Source organism: Notechis scutatus, chromosome 11, assembly GCF_049901735.1.
Source record: "Notechis scutatus isolate UNSWTSFEM ecotype Mainland chromosome 11, rNotScu1.2, whole genome shotgun sequence".
NCBI classification, from domain to species: domain Eukaryota; kingdom Metazoa; phylum Chordata; class Lepidosauria; order Squamata; family Elapidae; genus Notechis; species Notechis scutatus.
Window position 1 is genome coordinate 18,844,456 of NC_142019.1, and position 18,677 is coordinate 18,863,132.

An 18,677-nucleotide genomic window follows, 5' to 3' on the forward strand; every position below is an offset into this window, starting at 1 on the left:
CAAAGGCTGGGTCCCCTGAAGGCCTCTGGAGCAAGTCACAGGCAGCTCTAGCAAGAGGCAAGGAAAGCAATGCTGCTGCTATTTCTGCCGAAAGAGACAACTTACACAACAAGTGACAAATGTTGAATAGTTTCAGTGCAACATAGGAAATTCCAACCGGACCTCAGAATTCACTTTTCTCTTAACTTTCAAGTTTTGTATCCTGCTTAGATAGAGCTTTTATATTCTTGCCCTAGAAGTAAAACTACACGTCCCCATATCATACGGTCAAACATATAGACAGAGTTTATTACAATCACAGACCAGGGTGAAAACACAATTTATCCAGTGGAACAAACAGGGTTGTGTATGCCACACATTCAGTTGCATGGGAGTCGAGTTATTTTAACAGAGGTTAAATTAAAGCCAGAAGGGAAAGAAGTTCTCCCTTGCCACGCTTGGACCGAGGAAAGGATCTCATCCTGACGTCGGGTCAGGAATTGCAAAAGGTCCTGCGGGTTTTGTGTCAGTCACGTTTTACGCCAGCTGCGGGGCTGGTGGCTTGGAAGGGAGAGCCTTGTCATTCCCCCAAAAGGCTGCGGAGCCCAACAAGAGCCTGAAAAGATTTTGACGGCTGAGTTTGCACCGACGCGCCGGGTTTAGATCAACGAGTCCCATAGTAGTTTGCAATCGGAGGATTGTGGTTTAACACAAAGAAATCGCGGCTTGGCGCGTGCAGGGAGGCCAGCGTGCCAGTTGCTCCATCCACGTCGCCACCCTGCCACTCCCCCCCCTCCCCCCAAGGAAACAGGCCGGACCGGAGACAGCTCCACCGCTCAGCAGCCAGGACCGTTCGGGCTCCGGAACCATTTCGTCTGAGCAGCGGTTTCCGGGACGGATTGGTTTTGCTGAGGACTGGACGGCTGCTTTATAGGTTCCGGGACCATGCAAGGGCGCTAAGAACAACTGATGCCGATTGGACGGCCGGCAGGGCGCTTCCGACGTTCCGTAGCTACCAACCCCGCCCCTCCGCTGGGACAGCGCTGCGACCCTTCCGGGCACCCGTAGCATGCCAGGAAGCGTCCCGTCCTCCTTCCTGGGCGCTCCGGGGAGGCCTCCGCGGCTCGGCCCTTCGCAGCTCCTCCCGGTGCCGCCGCCGCCCGCCCTCCGCGGGGCTCCTGCAGGATCGCGGCCGGCGGGCAGGAGGGGCGCTCCGGCGCTCCCGGCGGACGCTGCGCCCCGAGGGCCCCTTCCCAGGAGGCGCGCTGCCCGGCAGAGGCGGAGACGGCCGGCCATGGGGCCCGTCTGACCGGCCGCGCATGGTGGGCGACGGGAGCGGCGGGACGACGAGGAGCGCCGGCGCCCCCGCGGACCCCAAGGGGGCCGGCCCGCATGCCCGCGCCCGCTGCGGAGCCACGGAGGGGGGAGAGCGGGAGGAGCCCCGGCCGGCCCCGGCCCCTCCGGGGGAGGCCGGCGGGGCGCGGTGGCGGTCCCTGCAGGAGCAGGCGGCCATGGAGAGCCTGGCCGGCTACGTCTACAAGGCGGCCAGCGAGGGCCGGGTGCTGACCCTGGCCGCCCTGCTGCTCAACCGCTCCGAGGGCGACGTCCGCTACCTGCTCGGCCACGTCACGCACCAGGGCGGGCAGCGGTCCACGCCGCTCATCATCGCCGCGCGCAACGGGCACGCCAAGGTGGTCCGCCTGCTGCTGGAGCACTACCGGGTGCAGACGCAGCAGACCGGCACCGTCCGCTTCGATGGGTAGGTGCGCCGAGGGCCCGGACAGGCAGGCACCCCGGGGGGCCAGGGGAGCGCGGTCCGGTTCAGAGAGAGAGAGAAGGATGGAGGGATGGAGAGAGGGAGAGATGGAGGGAGAGATGGAGGGAGAAGGAGGGAGAGATGAGAGAGAGAGAGAGAAGGAGGAGGGAGAGATGGAGAGAGAAGGAGGGAGAGATGGAGAGAGAGAGAAGGAGGAGAGAGAGGAGGGAGAGATGGAGGAGAGATGGAGAGAGAGAGGAGGAGAGAGAGAGAGAAGGAGGGAGAGATGGAGGGAGAGGAGGGAGAGATGGAGAGAGAGAGAAGGAGGAGAGAGAGAGAGGAGAGAGAGAGAAGGAGGGAGAGATGGAGAGGAGAGGAGGAGAGAGAGAGAGAGAAGGAGGAGAGGAGGAGAGAGGGAGAGAGAGAGAGAGAGAAGAGAGGGAGAGAGAGAAGGAGGGAGAGGAGAGAGAGAGAGAGAAGGAGGGAGAGATGGAGGGAGAGATGGAGAGGAGAGAGAGGGAGAGAGAGAGAGAGGGAGGAGAGAGAGAGGAGGGAGAGATGGAGGGAGAAGGAGGAGAGATGGAGAGAGAGAAGGAGGGAGAGAGAGAGAGGAGGGAGATGGAGGGAGAAGGAGGGAGAGATGGAGAGAGAGAAGGAGGGAGAGAGAGAGAGAGAAGGAGGGAGAGATGGAGGGAGAAGGAGGGAGAGAGAGAGGAGAGAGGAGAGAGAGAGAGGAGGAGAGAGAGAAGGAGGAGAGAGAAGGAGGGAGAGATGGAGGGAGAGGAGAGAGAGAGAAGGAGGGAGAGAGAGAGAGAGAGAGAAGGAGGGAGAGATGGAGGAGAAGGAGGGAGAGATGGAGGGAGAAGGAGGAGAGATGGAGAGAGAGAGAGAGTCTGGTTAGGTGGATATCTTCCTTCCACCTGGATGGCATCGGTGCCAATCAATGATGGTCCCCAATCCCTACCAGTGGAGGAATGAGGCCAGCCAAAAAGGTTTCTCGTTTGCTCCCTAGGAGTAATTTGTGCAATTCTGATCCTGCTGGACTGTAATTAGGAAGGGGCGTAGGTAGTATGACCCTGGACTCATTGCCCCAAGTTTTGGGATAAGTTGCATGCAACAGGAGGTGATATGTGCAGGGCTTGCCATCCTATGGCTCAGGGCTCTCCAACCTTGGAAACTTTAAGCCTGGCAGACTTCAACTCCTGGCTGGGGAATTGTGGGAGTTGAAGTCCACCAGGCTTAAAGTTGCCAAGGTTGGAGAGTCCTGCTATGGCTGTCAAATTTCTCACCCTTGGGCATTTTTATCATTTCATTCCCTCTGAACCTCCTGTTATTGCAGACTGTACAGGATAATAAAAACAAGGACAAATAGGCTGAAAAACAGCTTCTATCCCAGGGCAGTAGGTCTATTGACAATATTAATGTATAGTGCAATATTAATGCAATATCAGGGGTTTTCAGTTCAATGTGTGCAGTGTGAGGGATGTGTGTTTGTGTTTATTTTCATAGTCATAAATTGTACACTGAAGGTTGTATTTAATTTCATTGTACGAGTTGCAGTGACAATAAACTAAACTAAACTATTGTTAGGGCCAGGAATGATTTCTCTTTCCTGCAAGGCAGGAGTTTGTTGGAAAATTGGGAAGCTACAAGGGAAGGGAAGAGAAGGCTGTGAGAAATGAAACTTCTATTCAAGCCCACGTTATTTAGCCTAATGCACTAAATCCAGATCACAGGACTGTTCACGGTCATCATCCAGCCTGTGCCTTGCATTGTGTGAGGTCAATCATTAGATTCAGGGATGTTAATATTTTGTAGAAAAAGAGCTCCACCCGTGAAGAAACCCTGGCGTTTCCCACATTTTTACTGACTGCAAAAAGAAAAGACAAGAAGCCTTTGAAACAGAAGCCACTCTGTATTTTGGTGGAATATTGTGGGCAGAGATAAGGAGGCCTTGAAGGTCTTTCAGTGCATGGAGCTTTCTGTTGTAATGACGAGGCAGTCGAGTTGTTTGATCATGAACAACTGAATCATGATGATCTTTATTGGAGTCTAGTCTTGCATTTATACACATTTTTAATTATCCTCCATCATTGGTTAACTTTGGTTACTGCTTAACTTTCGTTACTGTTTAGCATAGTAATCCATACAATTAATTATCTCTAGTTAAAGTCTAACATATGTTTACTTCCTCTCTCTAATCCTCCTTTAGATTAGTGACTTTGTTTACCTGAGTTGTATTTGCTTGGAAACATTCTTTATCTGAGGTTTGCCATCCGAGATTGGAACATTCCTGCAATTACAACTCTACAGCTTTCTTTATGTATTTCCTGAGGGGAAGCATTGGGAGTGTTGGAATAATGGCTTAAAGGTCTCATCTGAAAGAACTTGGGTGCATTTCAATTTTCTTATTCTGTTCTTTCCAGTCAGGCTGGCATTTTACTGGTTTAGAAGATCTTGTTTCAGTGAAGCTAAAATTCTTCATTTCATTTAAAGATATCATACCAAAGGACAAATACAAACTGCTTAAACATGCAACGCTCAGCATTTCCCATGTACATAGCTGTAATAAGACAGCTGAAAATAAGACCTGGTCTTACTTTCTTTTGGAGCCCAAAATAAGCACCAGGTCCTTGGGAGACCCACTTACCTTAGGACCACCGTAGCCAGGCCTCTCATGCCCCAACACCTGTTGTGCTGCTGCCTGTCTTCTGTGGCCTCTCGTGGCCAGACGCTACGTGGCTCATTGCACTGGTGCTGCCGCTCATGGCGGGTGGCTTTGTAGTGTTGTGCTGTTGTGCGTGTGAGCGGCGACACTGATGCACTGCACCTCATGGTGTCCTGCCACAAGTGGCGGCACCAGTAAAATAAGCCTCACGGTGTCCTACCACGAGCGGTGTCACCAGCACGATGTGCCATGTGGCATCCGGCCACGAGTGACTGGAAGCAGCCAACAGAAGAAGTCGGACAGCGGGACAACAGGTGTTGGGTTGTGGGAGCCCTGGTTGCAGTGGTCCTAAGGTAAGCGAGCGCAGAGCCCATGGGGCAGCTCCATACCGCACCCCGACCCTAGCTTGATTTTTACATGTGTGCCTCGCCCCACCTGGTTCAGCCAAGCGATGGGCGGGGCATAAGTGGGGCTTATTTTTTGGGTAGGGCTTATATTAGGCGCAGGCGTGAAAATGGGCCTAGGGCAGGGGTGTCCAACCTTGGCAACTTTAAGACTTGTGGACTTCAACTCCCAGAATTCCTCAGCCAGCTTTGCTGGCTGAGGAATTCTGGGAGTTGAAGTCCACAAGTCTTAAAGTTGCCAAGGTTGGACACCCCTGGCCTAGGGCTTGTTTTCGGATAGGTCGTATGTTTGGGGAAACACAGTATTTGCTGTCTCACTGGCCCACCTTTCTCTCTCTTTTTTTGCCCAAATCAACTTGATAATTTCTTTCTGTGACATCGCTGAAGAGTTGGGTTGCTGAGAGCTGTGGGACATACCACCCAGGAGAGGGGGAGCTTAGGCAGACACCTAAGGGCAGCCAGACCCCCCCATTTGCTCTCTGCTCCTGGTGGAATGGATTAGGTAAGGTAGGACAAGTTACGCTGAAACGTCTCATTAGATCAAATGAAAGTGATTTCGGGTTAAAATCTTTTTGAGTACAAAAGCTATTTTTTTTCTGTTTTGACAAGGGAGAATTAAACAGCAGAAATGGTCTAATTGGAGGAGGGAAGACCACTTTGAAAACTCCTAATTTGAAGAGCTATCCAGGTTGAATTTTAGGGACTGGGAACTCGATAGGTAGAGCCTGCAGCTAAATTTCACTTGCTTCGCTTCCATCCCATCAGGCCTGTGTTAAAGAAGCTCTGTTAAATTATCGTATTAGTTCACAGGGATAACCTTTGAAGAGGACACCTTGCAGACAGTTGCCTTGGTATCCAGAGGAAACTATCGGAGAGTCTGTGGAGAGTTTTAGAAGAGAATCCTGAAGGGGCTTCCTCTGTTCCACCCTGCAGATCCACGATAGGTTAGAAGAGGCAAGCCAAAGAGCAGCAGAATTTAAAAAAAAAAATTACCCAAAAATTCCCTGGCAAAGCAAATTTGGATGAAGCCACAGCATAGGTCCTGTAAAAGGATCCTCACCTCAGGCTGGAATAAATAACTTTTAGGCTCCATTTCTTCCTTTCCTTTAAACGGCTTTGGAACCCAAGGGCTTCCCTGGGCCAGGAGGTTTTTGCCTGTTGTTTTTAAACTCCCTTCAGTAACTTCCCTCCACTCACCTCCTGCCCGGCAAAAGGTGGGACGGCCAGCAGCGTGAAGTGGGACCTCCTGTGAAACAGTGACATTGGGACATAATTGCCTCTTCTAAGAAGATAAATCATGCCAAATTCCAGATACAATTTGGTTGTTATTTCATGAAACACCGAATGACCCATTGGGATACCCATATCCAAATAACTCACCTTATGTCCGGCCAGAACTTGAAAATAACATTTAAAGTAGCACAGTATTCAAACAAAGCAATTCGGTTGAGATCTGCATATGTGCGATTGATTGGGGTAGATTGCAAGGGCGACTCTGAAATATAATGTTATTATATTTTATCCATATCTTAAATTATTGTACGTTATTACAGTTTTATTTTGGATTGTACTTTATTACTATTTCATCTTAAATCGTATTTTGTCTAGATTCCATTTTAAATTGTATTTTATCAAGTTCCATTTTGAATTGCTTTTATTAAATTTTAGTAACAAATTGTTGCTGGAACTTTGCACTTTGATATGGCCCAAGGGCTAATCAATAAAGACTTATTGTTAATGAAACAAATATGAATAAAAAATGAACTCTGCCAGAAACAAAAACACGTACACAAAACACGTTTAAATTCTGCTAATTCAACTTTTTTTTATTATTATTATTTTTTTGCATAATAAGCTTATGTTCAGTTGGTTGACACACTTTGGGTTTACTAGTTACCTCTGCTTCACTTCATGAAAATCTGTACCGTTGCATCCCTTCAATAAATGAACTTGTCTCCCTGGTTTATATCATGGAGTTTTCCTGAGATTATAAATGCAATTGAGCAGGCTAACTAAATTGCTACCACCCTTTTAAGCAAAGTGAAATGAGTAGAGGTCTTCCCTTTCTCCCCAAGAACTTTTCATGCATGCATTTGCTTAAACTTGGGTGACGTTTCTCAGAATTTTGGGACTTTTCCATCCAGAGTCCTGCATTTCTTATAAGAGAACATACTTAAGGACCACAGCTGGTCTGTTAGAACCAGTGCACATGTTTTTGATCAGTTATCATTCAGCTGTTCAGAATAGGCATAGTGCTGTTTAGTATCTCTGTTATATGCCGTGGTTGTATCTTGTAAACTGCCTGTTAATATTGCTGGCAAATAGTTCCTACCAGCTGGCCTATTTATGGATTGGACTGTTTCACTGTTGTATGAAATTGCACTTTTAAAACTAGCCTTATACTCTCCAGTGTACAAAACTTACTGTATATCGCTACCCTGGTGTTGTGCCTATACAAAAGCACAATTCTTAAGGCTATCCTTGGTCTTTCATTTAATACTCGTCCTTTGCACTCTCCCTCCTTCCGAATTGTCTCTCTGAACAGAGAAACTCCACCTCTTTATTTCTCGTGGACTTACTTTTAAGCCTGTGCTAAAATTACAGCTGTTGTACACAATTTATCTCTTTTCTTTTTCCATAGTTACGTCATAGATGGAGCCACAGCACTGTGGTGTGCAGCTGGGGCTGGCCACTTCGAAGTTGTCAAGCTTTTGGTAAGCCATGGGGCGAACGTTAACCACACTACCGTGACCAATTCCACCCCTCTGCGGGCTGCCTGCTTTGACGGCAGGCTGGACATCGTCAAGTACCTTGTGGAGAACAATGCCAACATTAGCATTGCTAACAAGTATGACAACACTTGCCTTATGATCGCTGCTTACAAGGGCCATGTCGACGTGGTGCGCTTCCTTCTAGAGCAGCATGCTGATCCCAATGCCAAAGCACACTGTGGCGCTACAGCATTGCACTTTGCAGCTGAGGCGGGTCACTTGGAGATTGTCCGGGAGCTAGTCAAGTGGGAGTCTGCCATGATGGTGAACGGCCATGGCATGACGCCTCTGAAGGCAGCTGCAGAGAGTTGTAAAGCTGATGTTGTGGAGCTGCTGTTGGCACACGCGGACTGTGACCGCAAGAGCAGGATCGAAGCTTTGGAACTCCTGGGTGCCTCCTTTGCAAACGACCGGGAAAATTATGACATCATGAAAACCTATCATTATTTATATTTAGCCATGCTCGAGCGGTACAGAGATAGCGAGAACCTTATAGAGAAGGACATCCTGCCCCAGATAGAAGCCTATGGCAACCGGACGGAATGCCGAACTCCTCAGGAGTTAGAACGCATTCGCCAGGACCGAGATGCTTTGCACATGGAGGGCCTCATTGTCCGTGAGCGGATCCTGGGCTCTGATAACATCGATGTGTCGCATCCAATTATTTACCGTGGTGCTGTTTATGCCGATAACATGCAGTTTGAACAGTGCATTAAGCTCTGGCTCCATGCTTTGCATTTACGACAGAGAGGCAGTAGGAACACCCACAAGGACCTTCTCCGATTCGCTCAAGTTTTCTCTCAGATGATACACTTGAATGAGCCTGTGAAAGCCAAGGACATTGAGAGCGTCTTGAGATGTAGCGTCCTGGAGATAGAGCAAGGCATGGCCAGGGTCAAAAGCTCTCCAGAAGCTGAGCTTCACACAGCCATGGACAACTACGAATGCAATATCTTTACCTTCTTGTACTTGGTGTGCATCTCAACCAAAACCCAGTGTAGAGATGAGGAACAATCACGAATTAATAAACAGATTTATAACTTAATCCACCTGGATCCCAGGACACGAGATGGGTCTAGTTTGTTACACCACGCGGTCAACTCCGGTACGCCAGTTGATGACTTCCACACCAACGACGTCTGCAGCTTCCCTAACGCCCTGGTCACCAAACTTCTTCTGGACTGTGGCGCGGACGTCAACGCGGTGGACCACGAGGGAAACACTCCGCTGCACGTCATAGTCCAGTACAACAGGCCCATTAGTGACTTTTTGACCTTGCATTCTATCATCATCAGCTTGGTGGAGGCCGGTGCTCATACAGATATGACAAACAAACAGAAAAAAACACCTCTCGACAAAAGTACGACGGGGGTGTCCGAAATCCTCTTGAAGACTCAAATGAAACTGAGCCTGAAGTGCCTGGCTGCTCGAGCTGTGCGGGTTCATCATATCGGTTACCACAATCAGATCCCCAAGGCGTTGGAAGAATTTGTAGAATTCCACTAGGAATCCGCACCTAGACGGTGATATCTCCCTCTCCCTCCATGAAGGGTCAGATAAAATGTCAGACACATAGTCTGGATCTCCTTTTCCTTTTCCATTTTTTTTCAGGCGTGAATAGACACCAGTCAGCTCTTTGATATTTTGCTTTGATTTCCAAATAGATCACCTGGTGGCAGGATAAATGGGGTCTTTTTCCCTTAGAGGAGAACAGAGCAAACCCTAAATTCGAATAAGGGTAGAATATTTTGATAGAGCACTCTGATGCACACGGGTTTCACCATTGACAGCCGAGAATGCTTTAAGCAGCTATCTGCCAAGTGTTTTGCATTTGATAGATCGAGACAGTACGTATCTATGCAGCCGCCTGGGGAGTCATCCAGTGGGGGGTGGGAGGAGATGGAGGTGAGAATTATTGCTGGGATTTTATTGACACATATAACAATCCAGGGAAATGTCTTCTTCACCAGCCTATTTTTTTTTTTAACGTTTTTCCATTCCCACCAATACAGCCAACTTTTCTTTCTAATTTCTGCAGTGAAATGAAAACTGATTATTTCCCATGAGACAGAAATTCAGACAAGAGAACGGGCTTGTTGATAGTATATTTTTCATTGATTCTTAGAAAAAAAAAATATTGACACAACTCTTCCAACTCAGTTCTTTATGCAGAAGTATTTTTTCAGTCGAGCAAAAATGCTGTGGGTATTTATGTGTGGATGGATAAGCGCGGTGGTTTTGGATAGGCCCCTCACCTAGAATTTTATCTGGGATGCATTTTCCTACTATCTTCCAACTAGCTGGCAAGCAAGGATTATTATTTTTTTTTGCAAAAGATGAGCTCATATTTTTTTAGAAATAATATTTAAAAATTGTAGCAGGAAGGATCAGGGAAGAATAATTGACATTGTCCTGCCCTGAAAATAATGTTGTGTTTTCAGTCTATTGATCATGGCTCCGTTTAGGATCCCACCGCCCCGAAATGCCCCCCTCCCAAGGCCATCTTGTTAATTCTCTGTAGTAACTTGATTGTGTGAAAAAATGTTTTGACCTGGGAAAAGCATCTCTTTAGCAGAAACGTCAGCAGCCTATAAGTGGGAGTTTTTACAGGTCTTTGGAAGCACATGCCATTATTTTAAATGTCACTTTGTCAAAATGTGGAAGAATGGTCTCCTGTCATTTTTTAAAAATGGGTCAGTTCTATTCGGGAAAGACACTCTGGGCACAGGTGTATGTGTTTGTACTACAAATAAAAATCTTGAATGTGAAAACCAGGTCTTAATTCTAATTTATCACGTTGCAAAGAGGACCTGTTACTGCTGTCTCTTTGGCACCAGTAAGGGCACCAGTAAAGGACACCGGGGGAAGTGGATTCTGCCCATTGCCTATAAACTTTCTGTTTTTCAAATAGATGCAAAATATTGTAAAAAACATGCATTGCCTCCATTTCTGATTGTTGTGCCTGCCTTCTTCCCTGTTAATCCACTATTTAACAATTGTCTTGTAAGCCACTGAAATGTTTAAGAATGGCAAGTGTATGTTAATCCAAGGGAGGGAAATGCTGTTTTGAAGAACACCCAGTAGATGGAGCAGGGTTTGGGCTTCAGGGACCTCTTCCAACTCTAGAATTCAATGATAAACTATACCTTTGCTTTCGGCTGTGTGTTTTTTAATGAAAGCAGTGATTACTACTTACAAATTACAGTATTGTTTTTGAAACGTGCCATTGTCGTTTACCAAACTATGCTTGAAACAAATAATCACATAATCAAATGATGTGAAATAGAATGGATTCGTTGGCTTGTCCTCATGCTGCAGTTTCTTGGTTGTGTATTAGCTGGTTCAGCAGCTCAGAAAGTTCGGTTCTTCAAAGCCATAATGACGTGAAAACTGTCGATGTGGGGTCCCACTTTTTATAGCGTGTCTTGGAAGACCTGGCCATGGAATTTATTTTGAACAATGAAAACTGGGTTAAATTTTTATAAAAATAATATACATGGTTATTTTTTATTTTGGTCTAATTTAATTAACTGTGTAATTGTGGTGTTTCTATTAAGCACAAGTAAAAGGTTTGGAATGAACATAATACCAAGGGTTCTCCCAAGAAATTTCATTGAACAGATTAGATTTGGAATGAACTTTGTGTGAGCTAAAATTCAGATGGCTGAGATATCCTTTGATATCCTTTGCCCTTCAGTTCCACAGGAAACAGTAAATGGCTTACAATCAACTATAGACTACTCTTTGTTTCAGGAATATTTTATATGTCTTTCTAAAACAGAACACGTAAGGGGCACATGGTTGCCATAGGAGGAAAGTGTCTTCCTGTTGTTGATTCCCAGTGTCTAATACAAAGAGATGTTTTGCTTGTTTTCATCTGAAGAGTATATTGCAATCTAATCCATTACATATCTAATCCATTTTAGAATAGAACAGAACAACAGAGTTGGAAGGGACCTGGTAGGTCATCTAGTCCAACCCCCTGCCCAAGCAGGAAACCCTGGCCTATACCATTTCTGATATATGGCTGTCCAGTCTCTTCTTGAAAGCTTGCAGAGATGAAGCTCCCACAACTTCTGAGGGCAACTTCTGTTCCATGGGTTGATTGTTCTCACAGACAGAAAGTTTCTCCTTATTTCCAGGTTGAATCTCTCCTCGTTCAGTTTCCATCCATTATTCCTTGTCTGGCCTTCGGGTGCCTTGGAAAATAGTTTGACCCCTTTCTTCCTCTCTGTGGCAGCCCCTCAAGTATTGGAAGGCTGCTCTCCTGTCTCCCCTGGTCCTTCTCTTCCCTAGAGTAGCCAAGCCCAGTTCCTCCAACCGTTCTTCATATGTTTTAGAGCAGTGGTGGCTAGCACCTTTTTGAGCTCCTGTGCCAAAAATTGTGTGTGCGCTGGCGCACGTGCGCTCACATGCCAGCACCCAGAAGGCAATGCACTCCCCCCTGTGCATGCGCGTGCAATCCCCCCCTGCTGTGCTCCCCCCGCACCCTTACCTGCACTGTGCCTCACAGCTGATTTTCGGCTGGTTTGAGGCCTTTTTCGGCCTCCCAGGGGCTTGAAAAAAGCCTCTGCAGGATGAATAGGCCAGTTTTGTCACTTCCGGTATCACAGGAAGTGACAAAACAGGCCTATTTCAGCCTGCAGAGGCTTTTTTCAAGCCCTGAAGGCTGTAAAAGGCCTCAAACCAGCCAAAAATCAGTTGTGAGGTGCGCTCATGCGCAGTAAGGTAAGTTTGCCTACGGCTCGCGTGCTGGCACAAAGGGCTATGGGACCTATGTGCCATAGGTTCGCCATCACGGTTTTAAAGCTTCCAGTCCCCTCATCATCCTGGTTGCTCTTCTCTGCACTCTTTCTAGAGTCTCAACATCTTTTTTATAGTGTGGTGACCCAAACTGGATGCAGTACTCTAGGTGTGGTTTTACTAAGGCTTTATTGAGTGGTATTAGTACCTCCCATGATCTTGATTGCATCCCTCTGTTAATGCAAGTTAGGATTGCGTGGGCTTTTTGGGCTGTCGCTGCACACGGCTGGCTCCTATTTAGCTGGTTGTCCACTCAGACTCCAAGATCCCTCTCACAGTTACTGCTATTGAGCCTGGTTTCACTCAGTCTATATGGGTCCTTTTGGTGTTTCTTGCCTAAATGTAAGACTTTACTTTTCTCTACGTTGAATTTCATTTTGTTAGATAGGGCCCAGTGTTTTAAGTCAGTCACGATCCATCTGGATCTTGAGCCTGTCTTCTTTGGGCGTTAGCTATTCCTGCCAGTTTAGTATCATCAGCATTTTGCAAGCAAATAAAGCAGGATTTGAGTCAAGAAGTACTTTGTGGTTTGCTCTGGATCAGCCACCATTCAATTTTGGCAATGTCTTGAGATTCCTTCTCCCTTCTCTACGTTAAGATAGCATTGAACCAAAAGGCAACATGATGACTTCCATTCTATTGTGTGTATCTTTTGAGCTGCTGTGAGGTCAGTAGGAACTAGCAAAATATTGATTTATGGCTTCCTACCACATTTAAAATGGCTTACATCAGTTGAAGATACAGTTGTAAACAATGCAGTTAAAATCCAAGGCAAAATCTAAATCCGTGGTAAAACAGAAGATTGAAAAAGCTTGCTGAAATGGAGTGGCTTTTGCCCTTTCAGCAGTCTAGAACTGGGGTTAGAATTCAACTTCTTGGAGTTCCTTCTTCAGGCTGGGGCCATGCAAGGGAAGGACTCTTCGGCACCGGGCCTTCTCCTGACCCACATAATTAGGTGGCAGCCTCAAAGCTGCTTTTTAAAAGGTGTGTTCAAGTAATCCCCAGTATTGATTTGTCAGCCTGTGATTATGTGATCCTTGCACCTTGTCCCAGTCAATCTTGAGCATTACTTAAATTCAACAACCTCAACAACCTCATTGCCGTGTTTTGGTTATTGAAAATGTGTTCTCGCTTGCAAATCCAGGATCACTTTAGGGCAGGGGTGGGCAACTATGGCCCTTTTATGAATTATGGACTTCAACTCCCAGAATTCCTGAGCAAGCATAGTTGCCCACCCCTGCTTTAGGGGGTCAAGGAGCGTTCCCAAATTACAATCCTGCCCTTTCAGGAAGAGTGCGGCAAGCAAAGACCATATCTGTTTTTTTTTCCCCCTTACTAATAGCACCTCTGCTCTGTCTGGATTTAATTGCCGCTTATTCTTCCTCAGCATGCATATTGTTGAATTTAAGTAACGTTCAAGATCGCTAATTGACAAGTGAAGTTCTAGTTCTGGCATACGGTAGGTAATTCACCAAGGACTACCGAAACAGTCCCAGTCCCAGTACCTTGAGTGAAGCCCCCATCGAAATCTCAGGATAATAATTAGTTTAATTCAGATGCTTTGAGGCCCCCCCACTCTCCTAATTGCTTCTCCCAGAAACAGTCTTTAAGGGTTCATAGAGGAGGCGATATTGCTGCCTCTTTTGAATAAGCAGGAATACAGGGATCACTTAAGGATGCCACGGTGGCCTTTAACCACGGGGAACAATCCTGGCCTGACCAGTCTGATCAACCGGAAGCATCCTTAGTCCATCTCCTTGGAAGCTGAAAAGAATCACTGTAAACAGGACAAAAAGTTCCCACTGGGCTTCCTTTGTTGGTTTTCCTTGAAGATATTTCCCTTCTCATCCATGAAGCTTCTTCAGTTCTGAGAAGGGAAACATCTTCAAGGAAAACCAACAAAGCCCCGTCGCCTTTGAATAAGCACCTTTGGGACAACCATGACCCGAGAATCTCCAGAGACAAGGTTTCCCTACGGCTTGGCCCATCACTGGAAGGTGAATCAAAGTACATCGGATTGGCCTTGCAAAAAAATAATTAGGGAAATTGCTTTCAGTGGGCTGCTCATCCTTCCGCAACGCTTCTCCCACTTGATGGAAGGAGTCCCTCACGCTGGAAAAATATTGCTAGTCTATGCAGATGCAAGATAAGCCCAACTGGTTTGCATGGGCTTCAATAGAATATGATCGCATAATGATATCAAGGGTTTATTTTTATTTTTTTTAGGTTTCCACTTGGCAAACAATCAGTTTTTAAGATTTTAAGATTTCCTCCCACTTGTAGCTATGTTTTAGAGGGGGGGGGATGGAAAACAAACGGAGGGGGGGATTCCCTACCACTCCAGCCTAAAGCCAAGACTGGGATTTTGGCGTAAAATGAAGGCTTTTAAGGCAGTTGCTTGTTCAGGCTTAAAATATTCCAACAATCAAAGGAAGGAACAAAAACATACCTGGCTGAAGAATGAGAAACAGCATGGCAGAAATAAACAGTATTCAAGTATACAATCCAGAATGTGGGCAGAATATCTATCCAAATGGAATTTATTTGAAATATTTCTAGGTTGCCTTGAAGGAAAACTACCACCTTCTTCACAAAGCGAATTTAAAAAATAGAATCACAACAGTGGATCTTAAGTGTCCATTTTGTTTTTTTCTTCTAAAGAGACTTCCTGTCTGCTTCTACACCACCATCTGTGAAAGCAACAGCCTCACTTCATCACTAAAATGTCCTGATATGAGGGAGTAGATTTTTGAGAGGATCAGTCCAGGGGCTATTTGATTTTTTTTATGCCTCAAGCCCCAAAGTGGACAGAAAACTAATGTTGATTTGAATGAAATGTGAAATTCATTGCCATTAACAGGACTATTTTCCATCACATAATAGCCCCCACTTTTCTTTTTCACGTTAAGAAAACTTGTGGCTTTTGAGGGCTTCAGGTTGTTCAGCTACAACTCACAACTCTTAACTTGTTGAGTAACCAGATTCTTCCATTGAATGTCATAGCAGAGTATGTAATATTCATCCAGTGGGAAAGTTATATTTATACTGCATTAAAACTGGGTGTAGGCAAAGAATATTTAAACATATTTTAAAACTTTTACTCCGCCCCCCCCCAATTCTTAAAAAAAACCCTAGTGGTACATTTTACGTTACTGAATTCAGCTGAACCAATATCTTGTTCTCACTTATCAATATTAACACTGGCATAAATAAGTATATGCAAAAGAAGAAAAAATAGTCAATTAAACCCTTTCCAATATACAGAAGTATATACATATACTACAATTTTCCTCACTCGTTGATTTTGGAAATTGCACAACTTGGGGAAAATTCTTCAAACTGGTTTTCTTAAAGTCACCTTAAAAGTAAGAAAGTTAAACATTTTCTAAATAAGTATATACAGCCGAGGATTGAAGATTTGCATTAAGGTGCTTAGAATGATGGGTATTTGTTCAGTGCATATAAAAAGAAAATCTCCACACACAAAAACTGAAGGAAAAAAGAAAGAAAGCCGGTGGCTTCTCTTCATGAGCACTTCTGTACTACTTGCTTTGAGAATAAAAAGGATCCTGTTGTACGGCAAAGCAGCACCCACTGCATTGTATCGTTGCCTTCAGAACCATCGGGCGCCTGGTTTTACTGGTACACTTGCACATATAATCTGGTAACATGATTACAGGTCATCTCTATCCATTTTTTTTGCTCTTCAGATACCTGACCGCAAACGTGTGCTCCTTGTGCCCGTCTGCAAATTAATATCCACTTAGCTTTAGTGATCCCAATTTGCGCTCAGCAGCTATGCAGATCTGATTTGAAAGCATCCATTTTTGTCCGTAAAGATTGATAAGTCCCTAAGTAATCTGGAATAAAACGCCATTTTATTGTAGCAACGTGACTTGTTTTTAAGGAAGTGCACTGTAGAGGCTTCTGTCTGGCCTGTTTGTCCTTGGCAGCTTGAATGCGGAAGGTCAAGTATCTCTGTGAATCTTAAGACTTTGCACTTCTTTTTATTTTAGAGCAAAGTTTTTCCTCCCTCTGAAAAGCGTATTATCCTCCCAAACAATTTTGCGCATGCCGTAGACATGTAAAGGATTATCAGAGGGTCTTCGAAGAGTCTTCTGGCCTCTTTTCCATCAGCCTTATGGCCCAAGTAGGTCATTTTAAAGAGAAAGCTGCTCCTTGTGGATCTACTCTCTCTCCCTGTCCTTCTTGTATAGTTCCAGTGTCTTAGGCAGAAGGAAGCAAAACCAGTTTGAAGTCCTTGCTGGTGGAGGCTTCTCCTTTGCAGGATAACACTGAGCAACTGGGTTACTTTCAGATAACGGAAACGGATCAAGGCAAACGAAGGCTGGCCATGCAGCAAAGTAGACTTGTTTGTGAGAAAGAAAAACAAAAACCAGGCCTGTATGCTCAGGACCATGGAAACCTTAGTCCAAATCTTTGGCGGTCTGATCCTGGCTTGCATCTCTCTTGCGGGTGGTGCTTTGAAAAAAACCAAGCTAAAGAGATACAAGACAAAGCAGAAAATCCGTCTGTAAATCTCATGCCTTGACTGAGTTTGCCAACTCGAAAGCTTTCAGTTGTTTAACAAACAAATCACTGAAACGGCATGCCAAAGAATTTAACTGTAATTTACCTAACACAGGTTACGTTAACTTTTCACTTTTGCTTAAAGAATGGTATGAAAAATTTCAAACATTTCAAAATTAAATAATGAAGGAAAAAAGGGCAAAAAAACCCACCTGATTTTCTACCCGTTATACGGTATATAAAACCTCCATTAAAGAAAGGAAGCAGCCATAATGAATTATAGGAAGACCATAAACAAGAACGGTTTTTCCTTTTTGTGCTACTTAGAATGAGGGAGAAATTAGTTTACAAGGATATTCATATTAAGGGTCAAAAAAGTCAAGATGGCAACTTTGCGACTCATAAACAGATCCAGGGTTTTGCATGGTTGCAAGCTGCCATCTTGACTTTTTGGCCGTCTTCTGGAGACCTCCCAGGATCATAGAGTTGAGAGGAATCTTGGAGGTCTTCGTCCAAGCCTCCGCTGAGGACAGGAACTCTAAGACCCTTCCAAGCCAATGGCTACTCAACCTTTATGGGAAAGCGCCAGCATGCGGCACCCACATTTCCGGGAGGCAAACTGTGGAAGAGTTCTCACTTTGCGTTGGTCTCTCTCTCACCCCCACTTCTCCTTCCCCCCTCTCTCTTCCCCTCTCTCTCCCCTCCCTCTTACTGTTCCTTTCTGTGATCTCAATACCCCGTTGATGCAACCCAAGAGTGCAATGCAGGAAGTCCTTGACTTACAACCACAATTGAGCCCCAAATTTCTGCTGCTGAGACATTTAATGACATTTCTTGCCACTGTTGTTAAGTGAATCGCTGCACTTGTTAAGTTAATAACATGGTTGTTAAAGGAATCTGGGTTTCCCATTGACTTTTCTTGTCAGGAAGTGGCAAAAGGTAATCACATGACCTCGGGACACTGCGACCATCATAACTGTGAGTCAGTTGCCAAGCATTTGAATTTTGATCACATGACCAAGGGGATGCCACAATGATCGTTAGTGTGAAAAATGGTCATAAGTCAGTGCGCTGTTGTAACTTTGAACAGTCACTGAATGAACTGTTGTAAGTCAAGGACTATTTGAAGTTTGCTAGTTATTCCTACCTAAGAAAAGAATCAGCTGGTTTCTTGCTATAATGAAAAATATGTGTGTGTCAATTAACTGGTAATGTAGATTAATCCATAAAAATGGAAAGCTAATCTGTGTTGTCATTAAAAGGGTTTTTGGAAAAATAATTCTGTCTATAGGGATGTTCAATTGCTATCTTACTGTATTCTCCAGGGTGTCCAGTATAACTCAATGCATGCAATGCCAAGATAGCTGAATTCAGCGTTACAAAATGCAGGGTGGTGGGTTTTTTTTTTTTGGCTCCTCTGTTCATTGTGGTTGCATGGAAAAGTTTGGCCCCGATTAATCGCTGCCTCTGAAGGGTGCCGTTCTTCAGGTGGGAGCTTACTTAAAGTTGGAGAAGTGTTCCTGATGATGATGAGCCAATCCCAATACATCCATGTCTACCCTGGGGGGGGCGGGGGGGGGCGCTGCAGAACGGCTTACCTTCCAGAGGGCCAGCACTAGGAGCGCCAGCAGCAGGAAACCACCTAGCGTGCTCCCAATGATGATCCAGGTGGGGATGTGGGACTCTTCGACTTTGGAGATCTCAAATGCAATCTGCAAGGGGAAAAAGGACAGTGAGGCGTAACCTGGAACTCTTCCAGGGTCGAC

At 45.5% G+C, this 18,677-nt stretch overlaps 2 protein-coding genes across 2 annotated transcripts in view; one reads left to right on the plus strand and one right to left on the minus strand.

The window, feature by feature from the left end:
* The first annotated feature begins 1,049 nt into the window (after window positions 1-1,049).
* Window positions 1,050-10,851, plus strand: FEM1B (fem-1 homolog B). The gene is made up of 2 exons (XM_026687902.2): window positions 1,050-1,738; window positions 7,449-10,851. Exons 1-2 carry the CDS (start codon window positions 1,299-1,301, stop codon window positions 9,082-9,084), a joined length of 2,076 nt encoding a protein of 691 aa, XP_026543687.1. The 5' UTR covers window positions 1,050-1,298; the 3' UTR covers window positions 9,085-10,851.
* Window positions 10,852-14,903: 4,052 nt separating this feature from the next.
* Window positions 14,904-18,677, minus strand: part of ITGA11 (integrin subunit alpha 11) — an 86,894-nt gene continuing 83,120 nt past the window's right edge. Inside the window, exons 29-30 of the mRNA XM_087972965.1 lie at window positions 18,510-18,623; window positions 14,904-16,880 (exon numbers count right to left, since the gene is read on the minus strand). Of these exons, the coding sequence (XP_087829091.1) occupies window positions 16,809-16,880; window positions 18,510-18,623 (186 nt within the window). The 3' untranslated portion in view covers window positions 14,904-16,808. The remainder of the gene's footprint in view (window positions 16,881-18,509; window positions 18,624-18,677) is intronic.